Genomic DNA, 15744 nt, shown 5'->3' on the forward strand with positions numbered 1-15744 from the left:
AACCTGCAACGTGGGTTTTCCAGGAAAATCCAAATTGGAAAAATTAAATATGTAATCTCAATAATGTTAGCAGAAGGCAAAGTTCTTCAATGGAAATTTTTCTGTTTTGGAAATCTTTCCTCCCAGTATCACTGGCCAAAAACAACATCGCCATACTATAGCCTAATGCCTTCCACAAGATCTTGAATTTAAATATTCTAATAGATCATGACCTCCATGATGAACCCATGCCCCGACCTCCTAATTCAGTAGACTACCAGTTACTCACTGCTTTTGCTGGATAATTATACAACCCAGAGACAGGGATACAGATATGTCTTTTAGGCACTTAACTCAGACTTCAGAATAACTCAAGAGGGAGGGAAATAAGCCCACAGTTAGCACCCAGGTAGGAACCCAGTGTCTTATAGCCTAAATTTACATAGCATATATCAGATGGTTGGGTTGCAGATTAACAACACCATTTGATTTCTGACAAAAATCCATTTTGAGGCCCATAAATAAGCTATTTAAGAAACATACAATAGATCCAACACAAGGTGGCAGTATAGGGCAGTACAGGAATGTGGGTATCTTCAGCTGCTATATTGATTCCTTTCATAACTATCTTAAAACCAAGTTGCACTTACCTACATCTATTGTTCATCGAGTATCTCCTGAGCAGGTACACATGAGCAGGCCTGCCATCAAAGAGATTCTTATACCTAAAACGCTCCAGGGGGCACTATGCGCCAGAGCAAAAATACTGTCCAAGCACCATGTGCTTCTATGCACCAGCACCTCCACCTTCAATACTTCTAGTGCAGCCAGAACATGCAGCAGGGAGGGTATGTTTGTCTGCATAGAAGGTACTCAATGAACAATAATTACAGTGAAGTGCACCTTTTGTTTTCATCATCCATCTTTTATGCCCTCCTCACCAGAACAGCAAATGAAGTACTGCCTTCCGCACTTGAGCTTCTCATCTCATCTGCAGATCCAAAGTGTAGGGGCAGACAAATGTATCGGTTGACAACCAAGTAACAAGTCAACAAATCTCCATCAACAGTACTCCATGGAAGAAAGCTGCTGAAGAATCCATAGCTCTATTCAAATGGGCATGGAGGCTTAGCAGGCACAACAAACTGGCTCAACGATAGCATGGAGACAAATTACCATGACAACGTTTGGGATGAAGCCCTCTTTCCTCTATTAGGACCAGTGAAGCATACAAACAGTGCTCTATTTCTGTGGAATTCCAGAGTTCTTCTAAGGCAGTGGTCCCCAACCTTTTTATCACCGGGGACCGGTCAATGCTTGACAATTTTACTGAGGCCCAGGGGGAGGGGGTAGTCTTTTGCTAAGGGACGTCGCCGCCACCGCCCCTGACTTCCTGCCGTCTGCTGGGGGGCGCTGGCAGCAGTGCCACGCCGAGGGGGAGCCCCGGCAGTGGGTGGCCGCTGGAGAGCAACAAAGTGAGCCGGCAGCAGAGTGGCAGGGCAGCCCCTGAGGCAGCAGCCATGGAGGAGGACGAGGAAGAGCCGCGGCCCAGTACTGACTGATCCACGGACCAGTACCGGTCTCCAGACCGGAGGTTGGGGACCACTGTTTTAAGGGATGCTTTCTCAACCAGGGTTTAGTGAAACTCTGGGGTTCCTTGGAGGCCCTGGAAGGGTTTCCTGAATGGGTGGGAGTTAATTAATTGTTAATATATATATTTTAAATTTGTTAAACAATTATCAGGTGATATGAACATATATATATCCTTGTCAGCCCACCCACCGCCCTTCCTAAGTGACCAATGATGGCTTTCTCCCACAATGTTGCTTTAAGCTTTGATAACCTATCTCCTTAAGCTTTGGGGGTAAAGCATTGCTAGGCCTTAAATTTGGGGATGTTGTGCTTTTCACCCAAACAAAACTGACATAAGTCACGTTTATCAGTTTGAGTCATCTTCACCCCATAACAGATGCATTTTTTGAAAAGAGCTTTTATAATTCAGAAGCCAAAACCACCCCAGCAAATTGGGTATCAATTCCTCACAACATGAAAGACTGGAGATGCCACAAAGACGACCTTCTTCTTTGGCTGCTAGAGAGGAACTGGGGTGGGGCCACTGTTGCATGGAAGCATGTGGTCCCCAGGCAGCAACAAGTTTTCTGGCTTTGACACACAGCACCCCCTGGAGACTTTTAGGTGTAAGAAACTCTCCAACAGCAGACCTGCTCATGCACAGCCCTATGTGGGACTGGGCAAAAGACTGATGGTGGATTTCATAATATCAACACAATTAGTACAAAACTAAACACTGACCTTCATTCTTTCACCTCCTAATAGAAACGATCTTTCTTCAGAACAAAATCATCTGAATTAAGCCTTAAGATCAAGGACCAATTCAACAGCAGTAAATTATATTAATTCAAATATTTACATTCTGCTGTTCTCCCAAATGGGGAACCAAACTGGTTGTAAGATAATTTCCCCCTAATTCTTTACTTTATCCCAACAACTACCATGTATGGTTGGTTAAAACGAGAGTGGCTAGACCAGCCTCACACAGAGAACTTCCATGGCAGAGGCAATCTGATCCTTTGCCTCCTGAATGTGATTCAAATAATCACTGAAGTACAATGGCTCTTTTGGTGATCAACTACTGAGGACTCTACTCCACACATGACCTAACTACTGAGATGGCAAGGTAACCCTGCTAATGCTCCAAGACGCAAACGAAAGTAAGTAAATCATGATTCCTAGAGTGGCAACTACACCATTTGCTGCTGTGAAGAAAACCCCCTGATCAGGCTGCATGGAAGCATACATCAGCTCCTTCAAACACAAATCTGAATACAAGTTTTGCTCATGTTGCTGCCAGATATTTGAGGAAGGTAAGCAACGAAGAGAAAAGGTGCTCCACTGAAAAAACATAAATGCTTCCTTCAAATTCCTTACCTACGAGGTTGAAGAAAAGCAGTTTTCAAAAACAGAACTGATACAAAAACCATAAAGCATAACACCCAAAACTGCTAGCCTGGAACCTGAAAGTTATATGCATTTCACAACAGTGGGAAAAAGTCTGTGTTCTTATTCACTAGATTTTAATGGTTTACTGAAGTCCTAACAAGTTCTTGCAAGTTAATGACCCACTAACAAGGAAATCCCTCTGAAGGAATGCACATATAAACAACTTCAAATGTATTTTTACAACATGGTTGAGATTTAATCTATTAAGAAGAGGCATCAAAGAGTGGTACCCCAACAAGTCCCTCCACTGGTCATTTTGAAACAAACCATAGAGAACTTAACATGAGTAGCGTTCACACATCTTGTATATTTTGGTTTGAACTATACTGTGAGCAGCATAGTTTCAGCTATGAAGTCAGTAATAGGGATGGGTGATTTCGCTCAGATAAGATGAAAAATACCCAGATCAGTGCTGATTTGGGTACTTCCTGCCTTACCTGAGCCGAATCAAAAATCCAATCAGTTTAAATCAGCTGAACCACGGAAGCTGAAATCAATTTGGGTTTGATTCAGCTGATTTGAATCAGAAATTGACAAGGACCCTACCAAACTGCTCATCCTGATGATGTCTGTTGTCTGTTGGGGGTCTTTAAATGCTTCCCAGGCTTTCTGCAGCCTCAGGATCAGCTGTTTGGGGGCTCTTTAAATACTTTCATATTCTTTCACTGAATTAAAAAGAAGAGCTGGTTTGTATACCCTGCTTTTCACTCCCCAAAAGAGTCCCAAAGTATCTTAGAAACACCTCCTTCCCTGAACGGGCCCCCTGTGAGGTAGGTGGGGCTGAGAGATCTCAGACAGAACTGCTGTGTGAGAGCAGCTCTAAGAGAACTGAAACTAACCCAAGTTGGCTGCATGCGGAGGAGCGTGGAATCGGACCCAGGGGGTGGGAGACTGGAACTCCGATAGTACTGCCATCTGATTAATTTGTTAAGGGTTTTTTAAAGAGGGATATTGGTATTTTATTGTTTTATTGTAAACCGCCACAAGACAGTATTGAGAGCGGGGGTATAAAAATCGAAATATAAATAAACAAACAAACCTGGTTCTCCAAATTAGAGTCCATCGCTCTTAACCACTACTGGCGTATTAGACACATACCTAGCTGAGGCCAAAAGCAGATATTTCAGGCAGTCACATGTATCTCCTTTCCTACTTTTTACAAAACACACCAAGAACAGCTCCAGGGGGCTGCAAATTTGGATAGAGCTAGCAAGGGACTTGAAGAGAAGGGATGCTTAAACCACGTGCCACACTTAAAACACTCCCACTTTTCTGCTCAGAATCTTCCAGCAGAAAACAATCTATATATTTTCTTCCTTCGATTAATAGAAAAACAGCTGGAGGGGACAGTTCTCAACAGGAGAAAGGGACACAACAGTTAATTATCTGGACAAAATTCTCCCTACCCACCCCATTCTTCCACCCAAGGCTGTACATTGCTTTAAACAAAATGAGCAGCAAGGGAAGGATGAACGATAAAGTGCAGCTGAACGTCCTGTGTAGCTGAGACTTCAATTTCATTGAACAAAATGGTTTAGCATTATGACATTACCAAAAAGAAATCTGATTATACTGGGTTCAGTTCTTCTGTCTGCATTAAAACACTACAAATTAAAATCACAAAGGTTGCAGTCAAGAAGTGCCCTGGTTTTTCTGAAATCAGAACTAATGCACAAGCTGATTTAGTGGCTCATTTTGACTTATTTAGCAAACCAACAGTGACATCCTAAGCAGAATTATACCCTTCTAAGTCAATGGGCTTAAGAAGAGTGAAATCCTGCACCAGCAGGCAGTGCGAATTTTAAGGATTAATCCACATTAATTTTGTTTCAAAAGCATCAAATACATGGCTAAGAAAAAAGTCAAGTAGGATTTAAAATATTAAAATCAAAACCATAGACAAATTATGTTATTGGAGCAATATTCGTAAACATTTAAATATATCATGGACTTTGCTTACAGGAGTTTGAAAGTAAGAAAAAGATGAAGGCACTGAAATAATTTCTAAATAACTACATGATGTTGTCAACTCATGGGTTTCAAAAGTTTTTAACAGCTCTCTTTCAGGGATGTCACAGGAGTATCTTGGTTTAACTGTAACTCTGTTTTATTAATTTCATGTCAGATTAATAATTACAGTATTATTTCTACCATGTGAAAAGAGACATCTAAGCAAGAATTTCAGCTTAGATTTTTATTTCACCAACTCAGGTGAATTCATAACTTGATTACTTTGTTTGGATTATTATATGTCTTTTGAATTTGACAACCCTGGTTTACATACACATATTTTCACACAAGCCTGGAGGATAGACATCTGAAATACATAACAGCTTTGAAGCTCCAAAGGTTGTCTATTATTGCATTAACAATGGCATTAGTCCTTTATTAATTCTGCACTCAAGCTTAATTTTATTAAATAATGATTTTTATTTATTTTTAACAAATGGAAGATTTTCCAGTGGTACACGGTGGGGCAGTCACAACTCAGGGGTACAAGCTCACCACGGGGGCAAAAAGGGCCATCAATCTTTCAATAACTTGAGGTGGGAGGGGCTTCTTCTTCAACCCTCAAGTTTAGAATCTACCAGGCTTACATACAGGTGGTCATCTCACAGCATGCATTAAAGAGCACAGAGACTCATATCTTTTCCTCTGCCATTTTGTTTTCTCTTCCCCTCTCTTGTCTATCTCGAGGTATCTCCATTTTATGTCAGAAGCACAGTTAAGGTGCCTTCCTGGAATACCCTCCGCTTCACTCCAAGGCTTGCTCCCTGGGAGGGTAGGGATATAAGCTTAAGGATGACTTAAGAAAAATCACCCTTACACTGGCCTTACATCAGACTTGGCATAATAACATGGAGCACACTACAAAGGCCGAATGTGCACCTGCTGTCTTTAGTAGCCATTTAACACTGTGTTGCCTGCTGCCACCCCACTGAGCCTACACACACCTGTCTCTGGCCATCTTTCTCCTCCTCCCAGGGTTAAACCAGCTGTCTTTTTAATATTTAGTGCAACAGGTTGTTTGGGGACAAGGGAAGATAAACTTATTCATTTTCCATTGCTTAATTATACTAAACATGGCCAAGTTATGACTGAACCATGCTGGGAAATAGCTCTACAGGATGGGTACCCCTTTATCCACACTGGTATTTAAAAGGACACATTCATTCAGATCCAATGACTAACCTTTATATTATACAGAGCTGCATGACTCTCTATTCTAAAGAGAGTTGCTGGATAACCAGATTTTAGGAATCTCTACCCCAATCCATTTTGTATCCTACCAGATTATTTTGATCTACCCTTTGAATTAACTCTGAACCTTCATGCTAGAACTAAGCATGTGGGAACAATAGCTAAATTACATTAACTCCCAACCCCCACCCTCACCCCCAAAGTGGGATTTAAGGAACAAATATAACTTCAAAAGTCTCTGGATACAATTTAGTCAGGAGGGACTGTGTTGCTATCCCATCTCCAAAGGGGAGAGTTCTTTTCACTATGGAAGGATTTTGTCCAACTCTGAGCAAAACTTTGGGTGAGATAGTGTGATACTTCCAATTTATTGGCACGTTCCTGCCTAAAAAACACACATGCTTTCAATAGAAGCACAATTCTCCCATTTCCTCAATACACCAAAGTTTTATTTCAGACACTAACAACTGCCCAAGTATTTTGAATATACTTTGTAACTAAGTACGGTGCCATGACCTATGACGAAATGTGCTCAATCATTTATATATACACCCTTCTACCAGAAATTATGGAATAAAATCCTTGGTTAATATTTATTGGCTTGCCCTTAAATCGTCTTTATCTAACAAGCCACACCTGTATTTCTCAGCATCCATGTTCAATATAATACAGAGAAGCTTCAGGGGCTTGGGGTACTACTAATATTAAAGAGATACTGTACCTCCTCTTACGTTAGCTAGCTATAAGACTAAGAACTCATCCACCTTTAAAGGTTTTATATATATATTTTATTATATATTTGGAAAGGCTCCAAAAAGGAGGAAGTCCCAAAGAGACAGAGCACCCATTGAGAATGATTGATATACTGTCCATATACTGTAAATCAGGGGTAGTCAACCTGTGGTCCTCCAGATGTTCATGGACTACAATTCTCATGAGCCCCTGCCAGCAAATGCTGGCAGGGGCTCATGGGAATTGTAGTCCATGAACATCTGGAGGACAACCGGTTGTGACTACCCCTGATGTAAATGAATGGTGACTTTAATGTGATTGTTCCTTACAGTGACTTCTTAGAAGACCATAAACTCCCCAGGGAAGTAAAAAAGAAAACCCTCTTCTTGTCATTTACTACACAAGGAACTGATGGCATTATGTTGGGTTCAGCCTAGACCAAGGCTGTGATCTAGTTAGATGTTATGACTGCATGAGACTTTCAGTTTGCACTCCCCTATCCAGCAGAGCCACAAGGAGTTAGCAGGATAAGAGCCGAAGGCTACAGAAGTTCAAGCTGCCATTCAAGAGAAAGTCATGCAGAAAGTGAACTGCTCTAACAATAATATTGAGGGGGGATTTTGGTTTCCCAAGGTCAGCTACCGAAAGTGGACTTTAAGACAGCATGAAGAACACGAGGATTTTTTTTAACCATTCTTAATCCAATTTTAAAGGAAATTTTATAGGTTTGGAAAAATTACAATCTGTTCTCTCTTATACATAGGTCTTATACAAGAAACACTTTTCTAACACCTCCTCACACGTACACACTCATTTGTGCATGTGTATATATAACACAGGGAAGTTATTTTTTTTGTTCTCTCTCATTGTAGAGAGGGTGGGAAAGCCAAGCAAAATTAAAGCAGGTTTTTCTGGCTGAGAGTCATCGACAGGCTTTTAAATGTATGGCATGTTTTCAAAATCAGCTCTTCATGCCCAGACCAACTTGATGGCTAGAAATGTTTATTACAGCAGAATAAAATGAAGCTACCCAACTGCTGCAGGAAGGAGCATACGGCTCTTTCTTATGCAGACACGGAACACTGGAGAAGTTCCCACCGCCCATCTCTCCCCTTGGCATGCAAGAGCACAGCAACATGAGCACTCTATTGTGCAATAGGAAAGCCAGGCATAAACGCTCACTCAACCCAGAAAGCTCAATGGCCTCTGCCATGTCACTGTTATCTCTGTTACCTAAGCTATTGAGCAATAGCTACTGAATGGGAGCATTCACGTTCACCATAGTAAGAAGGTGATAATTAGGATAGTTATATAGATTTCAGAAACATTTACCATTTTGGCTTTCAAGTGGGTGAGAGTTAAGTATAGGCCAGTATTTCCTCATCACATTCATACTTATGGTTCATTCATCCCCCTTCCCCCTTTATCCACTTCCCTGCCCCCAAATGAAACAGAATGAGATGTTTTGGAAGATAAGCAACAAATAATCCGCAAACATTGACATCCAGCATTTTCAGACATATTGGGAGAACACAGTCACTAAGTTCCATCAACGTGTTCTGAGCTTAGTAGTCCACCTCAGGGTAAACAGAGGTTTAAAAAAAAAAAACAGCAAGACAGAAACCTTGCACTTCCAGGCAGCTATTATAGCCTCTTTCCTTTTTCTGCTCTCTTCTCTCCTCCCTGCTCATAAACCAGCCTTACTTTTATCCGTGCCCCAGTCTTCAACTGTATTATTTGCTTCATTTACTCCACTGTGGGACAGTAGGTGAATTTCCTCCAGGAAAGTCAGGAGGCTGGATTCTGGAGATTTTTTTTTTGGGGGGGGGGTCACTTGGGCATGAAATTGGGATCACTGTGGGTGTGTTGTGAGTTCCTGCATTGTGCAGGGGATAGGACTAGATGACCCTGGAGGTCCCTTCCAACTCTATGATTCTATGATTCAAAGTATCTCCATTTTATTCTCACAACAGCACTGTGAGGTAGATTAGAATGAGAAAGGGTGAAAGGTTATCCAGAAAACTTCCATGAGAGTAGGGATTCTGAACCTTGGTTTTACAGATCCTAGTTTAACACTACCACACCACATTGGCTCTCTCAGATTCCCCCTTCTTCCACCCCAACCTCTGGTAGCCACTTCCTGGGAATAGTTTGGCCAAGTTGCCAAAGCTGTAAAGTTGTAAACGGCTCAAGTGAGTTGTGTGGTGGCCACTACTCAGCATAGCTGAAGTCATATAAGTTGTGTGGAGGCTGCCAGTGGAGCCAAGCACCCAGGTGAGTTACGCAAATTGCATGGTTGCTAGTTGCCCCACTGTAGCCCCTGGTCCTGGTCCAAAACAGCTCTGGAAGGAACCCTGCCCTTTTCTGAAAAAAGCCAAGGTTTGAAGGGTTGCAATACTATAGTGGCAACCTAGTAAAGGTACAACTGCTGCTTCTATTATTTTGGAAGGTTTTAACAACCCAGTGTATTAAGAGTTCAGATTTTTCTGACTACCTGGGCTTTTCTTTCAGGTTTACAGAAAGATCCATCTTGTGTGTTCATGGCTCCATTCTTTGGGTTTAAATACTGATAAATGGGGCCACGCTAAGAATTAAACATAATGAAGCAAAACAGCTAATATTATGCACAAAAGGAATAACACTAAATGACAGAGCTAGAAAAGAATGCTAAGTAGTGCAATACATCCAACAATGCAGTATTTTAAAAACTGGTTTTTCTCTGCTAGGAAAACTACCAACTGTTTTCTAAAAAATACCCTCCTGAACAATTCCACTTCACATATTATGCAGAATAAACTGCACACACCAGTGCGTACTGGCAGCAGTCACATGATCTCTCCATTCCCTCAATCTCAAGATTAAACCAATTGGAAACTGCTACACACGGGAGAAGCAATATGGCTGAACTCCAAATAAGGCTAAAATTGCAGACCTGGATTCAGCAAAACACTTCCAGAGAAAGGGGGCAAGAAAGTGATCTACAAAATTTCTGCTGTAAAATATTTGCTGTAAGCTGTGAGGCAGAATTCCACATAATTCTTTATCATGAGTTGTTAGCATGCCAAATGAAACCCAGCACCCTCCAGACACATCAGAACTGGATGCCAAAATTTCTCAATCAGCTCTGGCCTGCAGAAATCTTTTAGCACACACACAACTTTCAAAACCATGTTTATTTAGCAATCCCTTGTCATAAGACTTGTATACAAAACCAACTAAAAAAAATTTTCTCACCTGAATTCAAAGGTAGAATTGCTCTTTGAGGAGACGATACTTTGGGCGTATGAATATTTTTACTGTCACTTCCTCTCCTGGAGCAGAATGTCCTCCTGGAATCTGGGATATTTCTCAGGATGACTGGTGGGTCCTTAGGTAAACTTGGCTGTTGTTTCCTCTCTCCTTTCGGTGAAGAAGCCTACACCATGTTTTAAAAACACAGGATACAAAGATATACTGAGCAAATATGTAAAGCAGTATCTGTATTCCAGATTCTTTGCATTGCTATGAGGTGCAGTATGTCATGTTACAATTCAATGAATACAATCGACAAAGGCCACTGAAGAATAATTTGATCCCACATGAACTCAAAGACAGTCTCAAAATCATGGCATAATTTATTGGCTAAAACTTTATTTAATGTTTATACCACCCTTCCCAAGGACTCAGAGTGGTTTACATCATTTAATTTAATGGCAGCCACCTAAATCTTTCTTAACAATGCAAGAACAGGTGTGATCACAAGATTTCAAATGCTTTACTTCCTAACAAAACACCAGAGGGGGGAAAAATTGTCTACACAAAAAATAATTAAAACCAATAAAACCATTTACCTTATACAACTTCAAGGAAAGCTTCAAAGGGGACAGGGTGCTACTTGACAAATCAGTTAAGAACTAAAAATAAATAATTCTGCACTGTCATTCATTTGAAACACTCTCACGCAGATTCTAAGATTTAGGGAACAATAACCTCACATACAATGCTGGATCATATATGTTTCCAAGATTTGCAGTCATAGCTCAGTTTGTACCTAAAATCAACCAAGTTTGAATCATGGCTTCTCCAAGTAAAACAGTAAAAGGTAACACGGCTGGGAAAGATGCTTGTCCGAGACCTTGGAAGAGAACTGACAGTCAATCTTCTGTTAAACGCCCTATCAAAATGTGATTCTTTTTCTCTAAGCCAGGGGTAGTCAAACTGCGGCCCTCCAGATGTCCATGGACTACAATTCCCAGAAGCCCCTGCCAGCATTTGCTGGCAGGGGCTTCTGGGAATTGTAGTCCATGGACATCTGGAGGGCCGCAGTTTGACTACCCCTGCTCTAAGCACTGAAGCCAGCCAAACATCAGCAACAGAGACATGCAAACCAAAGCAGTATTGGTTTGGGGCTTAGTAGCCATTCAGCAATTGTCAATAGCTGCCATCTCCTCCAAGTCTTCCAACAAACTCACAATGAGGATGCAAACCTCCCACAGGTATGCACAGAACAAGTGAGAGGAACACATGTTGGTTCTGACTTTATTGAAGCCAAGCATAGCAGGACAGCAAGTTTCCCATCCTCCAATTTCATAGCACTCACAGATTATTTGGGAAGGGATCAGAAAACCATGATCTGATATTTTCAAAACGTCCCTGCAGGGAAGTGGTCACACTGGCCAGTGAAGTAGGGGGAAAGGGAAGAAAGGCCCATATTTCCTTCTTTTAAGCTAGGCACAAAGGTAGAACTTAGGCCTAAAAACTAGAAAAAAAGGAGGGTCCTGCCTCATTTTGCATTAGGTTTTGAAGGAGACAAGCAGTAATGCAAGTTCCTCTTGTTTACTCCCCATGGACAGAGTCCAATATAAAGTGACAGCCATTCCTCTTCCATGAGTTCTCTGCAACTGGGAAGAGTGGAGAACTGGATATCTACAACAGGATGGGCACTAGAGAAGGAGGGGCCATCACTACTGACAAAATAATTGCTATTGACTTCCTAGGAGCTCTTATTGAAGGCTGCTCTTGTGTAGTATATATTAATGCTGTTCTGAGAGAGAAGATCGTCTACATAGCTGTCATCTCGAAAATTTGACAAAGCAACATCATCCAAATCCCATCCATCTTAGACTACACCACTCAGACGGAGTATTCTAGTCCTCAGCAGAAGTTTGGGCTGTAAGTAGCAAAGCACAGAACCTCATACAGCTTTTACCAAGCCAGGGTGCCCGAGATTAACCACCAAGCATTCTAGAAGCTCATTTGGTTTCTTCCTTTCCCTGTAGGTGTTTTAAACCTGCAATCTGAAGATATATTCAAAGGGGAAAATCCTTACCGAAGGAAGACGCGCAAGTCCAACGCCTTCATTCCCTGGATCCTGAGCAGACTTTTCTGTCGGAATCCCCAGGCAGTCATTCTGGAACTCCTCTTGAGGTACTGGACAGATGTTCAAACTGCAAGGCCGTACATAGGACTCCGCGATTTCCATCTTGTCATTCAGTGTCCCACCCGTGTTGTTTGCACATGCAGCGGCCCCAGAAGCAGGGAGGAATGTTGAGCTGGGGCACCTCACTTTGTCGGCCTGTTCCACATTCTGTTTTAACACAGCTGTTTTTGTAACCTTGTGGGAAGCATTTTCAGAATGAGTTGCAGCATGTAGAGCTTGGCTAGGAAAGTGTTTATTAAAATGTTGCTTACAGGTCTTATTCATTGGTGTTTCTGCTTTTGTACCTCTATCCAAGTCCATTTTTTTCCTCAGCACTGCAATGGAAGAGGTTTGCCTCGGGGAAGACGATGGGGAAGATGATGAAGTGGTAGACAGCTGAGGAGACCTTTGTGCTGCTTTTACTGCAGCACTTTCTTTTGACTGTGGTATGGGCCTGGACACAACTTTTGGCTTAATATTTTTAAAGTTTGGCTTTGGAAAGCTCACTATTTCTGCCTTTCTTGCTTTGGTTATGGTAGCAGCAAGTGGAGATCTGCCGTTTGGTTTAACCATGACTCGTTCAGAATTACTTCTAAATGGAGTCCTCCTGGCACACTCTTTCACTATGTGGTTATTCTTCCCAGCTTTAGAAATACCACCAACTTCCTCTGCCCTGGCAAAAACAGCACAGGTTGAATTTTTTAATGAGTTCGTAAAAGAAGAAGTAGAGCCATTTTCACAAGGGATGGGACTAAAAACAACAAAGGTTGCCTCACACTTGGGTTCAGTCAGGGCAGCTCTTTCTAGCTTTGGTATACCTTTTTGTATTGTTTCAGATTCTGGAGCGTCTCCCTCAAGAAAATCCTGATCATTTTCTGAGAAATTTGGTCCTTTGGTCAGAGACTCCTCATCTTTGCAAAGCTCCTTCTCCAACTGCTCATCAAAACTCTGTATTGCCAGAGGGCATAAGGCATTGACAGCACCAAACTTTCCGTGTTTGGCCGCCCATTTATTATCTTCATCATGCTCAGGTGTGCTGTGCATATAAGGCTCACTTTTGTACCGCTTAAATGGTTCCAGTTCTAGTGAGCCCCTATAGCGAGGAGTTACCCATTCAGCATCCTGCTGTCCTTGGTTTTCATACCACTCCCTGTTCTGCGATACCAAATCAATATAACTGGTGACGTTCTCTCCAGTTTCTGAAAGAGCATTAGCAAGTGGGGTTCCCCTACCCAGGTTCATGTTCACCATACTGTGTTTGCCAGGGGCCTCTAGCTGACAGGAGCTGACACTGTTTGTCAAACTGTCCCTTGCATTCATTTCCCCAGAAGATACAAATACCTGATGGCCAGATCCTTCTTCATTACGTTTGCTCTCCAAGTTTATAACTGTAACGAAAAACTCACTTGAGCTAGCTCCTTCCTGTCCTTTTTGAGAACAATCGAATTCATCTTGGATTGCCGTGCTTTGACTGAACTCCACAGCAGCAAAGTGCGTTCGATCTGCCTGGCAATAAGGCACAGATTCCTCAGTACCGAGATTCTGAATATTCGTCATTGCAAGACCATCTATAAGAAGGCCTGTTGGTTCTGTGACATTTTGTTTCAAGGCATGCATGTAATATTGCTCCTTGGAAGCCGGGATATGCACAGCCTCTAAATCCATGGTCCCCATGCAAATGTAGTCACTGAAAACCTTCTGCATGTCTTCTGCTTCAGTGCATGGAAGGCTTGATCTACTGATCAGATCATTTGTATCCTTTACTTCTATGTAGTCTTCGTGTTCTGCTTTTTGGTACTGGCTAGCAGGGCTTCCATTTAGTGAGGGTAACGCAGCATTAGGACACATACACTTATTGCCATTTTCATCCCTTATGATTAAAGGAGGCTGTAAGGCCATTTCCTCCAACTCTTCCACATTCATGTTTGATGTCTAGTTTAGCATAGTCCAAGTTTGAAGTTTAGGATTTCAGGGCAAGTTTTTTTCTGTAAAGCTTCTCCCAAGGATCATTAATTCATTTTTCTTGATTACGGGATCTTCAAGTATATGCACAACTCTTTGATCTAGTTTTGGAGATATGGAAAAATGAAATATTTAAAAATATAATACAAATAAGAGCCCTGATCTAACTAGAACTAATCATGACTCATGGAATGCAGATTTAAGTTTGCTACAACTTGTTTAACTGGATTCAAGGGAACATACAACCCAATCTTATCCAAGTTTCCTTTGAAATCAGATACACTCATTTCAATGTCCTGTACCCCACCTACCACCAGGAAGTATGCATAGAAGGGCAATAATTAAAGTTTTAGACTTTAGGGCTTCCAACCTGAGAACAAAAGATATCTAAACAATGTAGTCAAATCCTTATTAGTAATGAACACACATTGGTATAAAGCTGCTTTTGAATGACCTGCTAGAAATAACAGCACAAGACAAGAACACGCATTCAGATTTTTCCCCCTATAATGAAATTATTAAAAATACTTCATTAAAGTATTTCTCAGAAGAAAATACTGCAATTGAAAAGGCATTACTGTATCTTGACTTCTATACATTTTCTTAAGAACATGCACGGGGTAAGAGACTGACTGACTAGAGATGCCAACCTCCAGTTGGGGCCTGAGGGTCTCCCAGAATTAGAGCTCATCTCCAGTCTATAGAGATCAGTTTCCCCAGAGAAAAATTATGATTCATAGCTTGGATTTTATGGCATTGTAGCCCACTAAGATTCTCCTCAGAGATCTATTCCATGGGCAAGGCAGTTGGCAACATGTTTCTTTAAAAGTGTTAAAGAGTATTACACTATATTACTGAATAAATTTTGCCCAATTATACCTCCTTTTCACCAACATTTTGCCCTCACAACATTAGGCAAAAAAAGAATGACTGGCCCAAGGTGGCGGATTTCCACGACAGAGGTGTCAGGATGACAGACTAGAAAACTGTCCAGGAAAGTGTCCAACAGTGATAACATACACAGAATTGACCTTGGAGCATCCAGTGTTACTACTTACTATGATAACAACAGTTGTTAGTTACACTACTGAATATCTAGCAGACAATTCAGGGCTAAAGGACAAAGAAGATGTCTACAGCAAGGCTAAGACACAGTAAACCATGGCAATAATCAGGGGATTCTGACAAGAGGAGGGACTGTATCCTGGCTGTCTCATATTGTCAGGGCCGGATTTTCCTATAGGCTAACTAGGCTTCAGCCTAGGGCCTCAAGATCAAGAGGAGCCTATATTCCACATTTTTTATAAAGGTTAGTACCAATCACAACATGTTTCATTTAACATATTGATATATATCACAGTAATGATGTATTTTATTCTCTCTCATATAATTTACAAACTTAAAAATGGGAGGTGAAAGGGCCACATAAGTGGAATAGCCTAGGGCCTCTT

At 41.5% G+C, this 15744-nt stretch overlaps 1 protein-coding gene across 4 annotated transcripts in view; it reads right to left on the bottom strand.

Annotated features, from left to right (window-relative positions):
* Positions 1 to 15744, bottom strand: part of MTUS1 (microtubule associated scaffold protein 1) — a 115302-nt gene that overhangs the window by 71770 nt on the left and 27788 nt on the right. For all 4 annotated transcript variants that reach the window (XM_077302110.1, XM_077302111.1, XM_077302108.1 and 1 more), the window contains exons 2-3: positions 12242 to 14394; positions 10168 to 10348 (exon numbers count right to left, since the gene is read on the bottom strand). In XM_077302110.1, coding sequence (XP_077158225.1) covers positions 10168 to 10348; positions 12242 to 14254 — 2194 coding nt within the window. In that variant the 5' untranslated portion in view covers positions 14255 to 14394. The remainder of the gene's footprint in view (positions 1 to 10167; positions 10349 to 12241; positions 14395 to 15744) is intronic.

Source organism: Paroedura picta, chromosome 10, assembly GCF_049243985.1.
Source record: "Paroedura picta isolate Pp20150507F chromosome 10, Ppicta_v3.0, whole genome shotgun sequence".
Lineage (NCBI taxonomy): Eukaryota > Metazoa > Chordata > Lepidosauria > Squamata > Gekkonidae > Paroedura > Paroedura picta.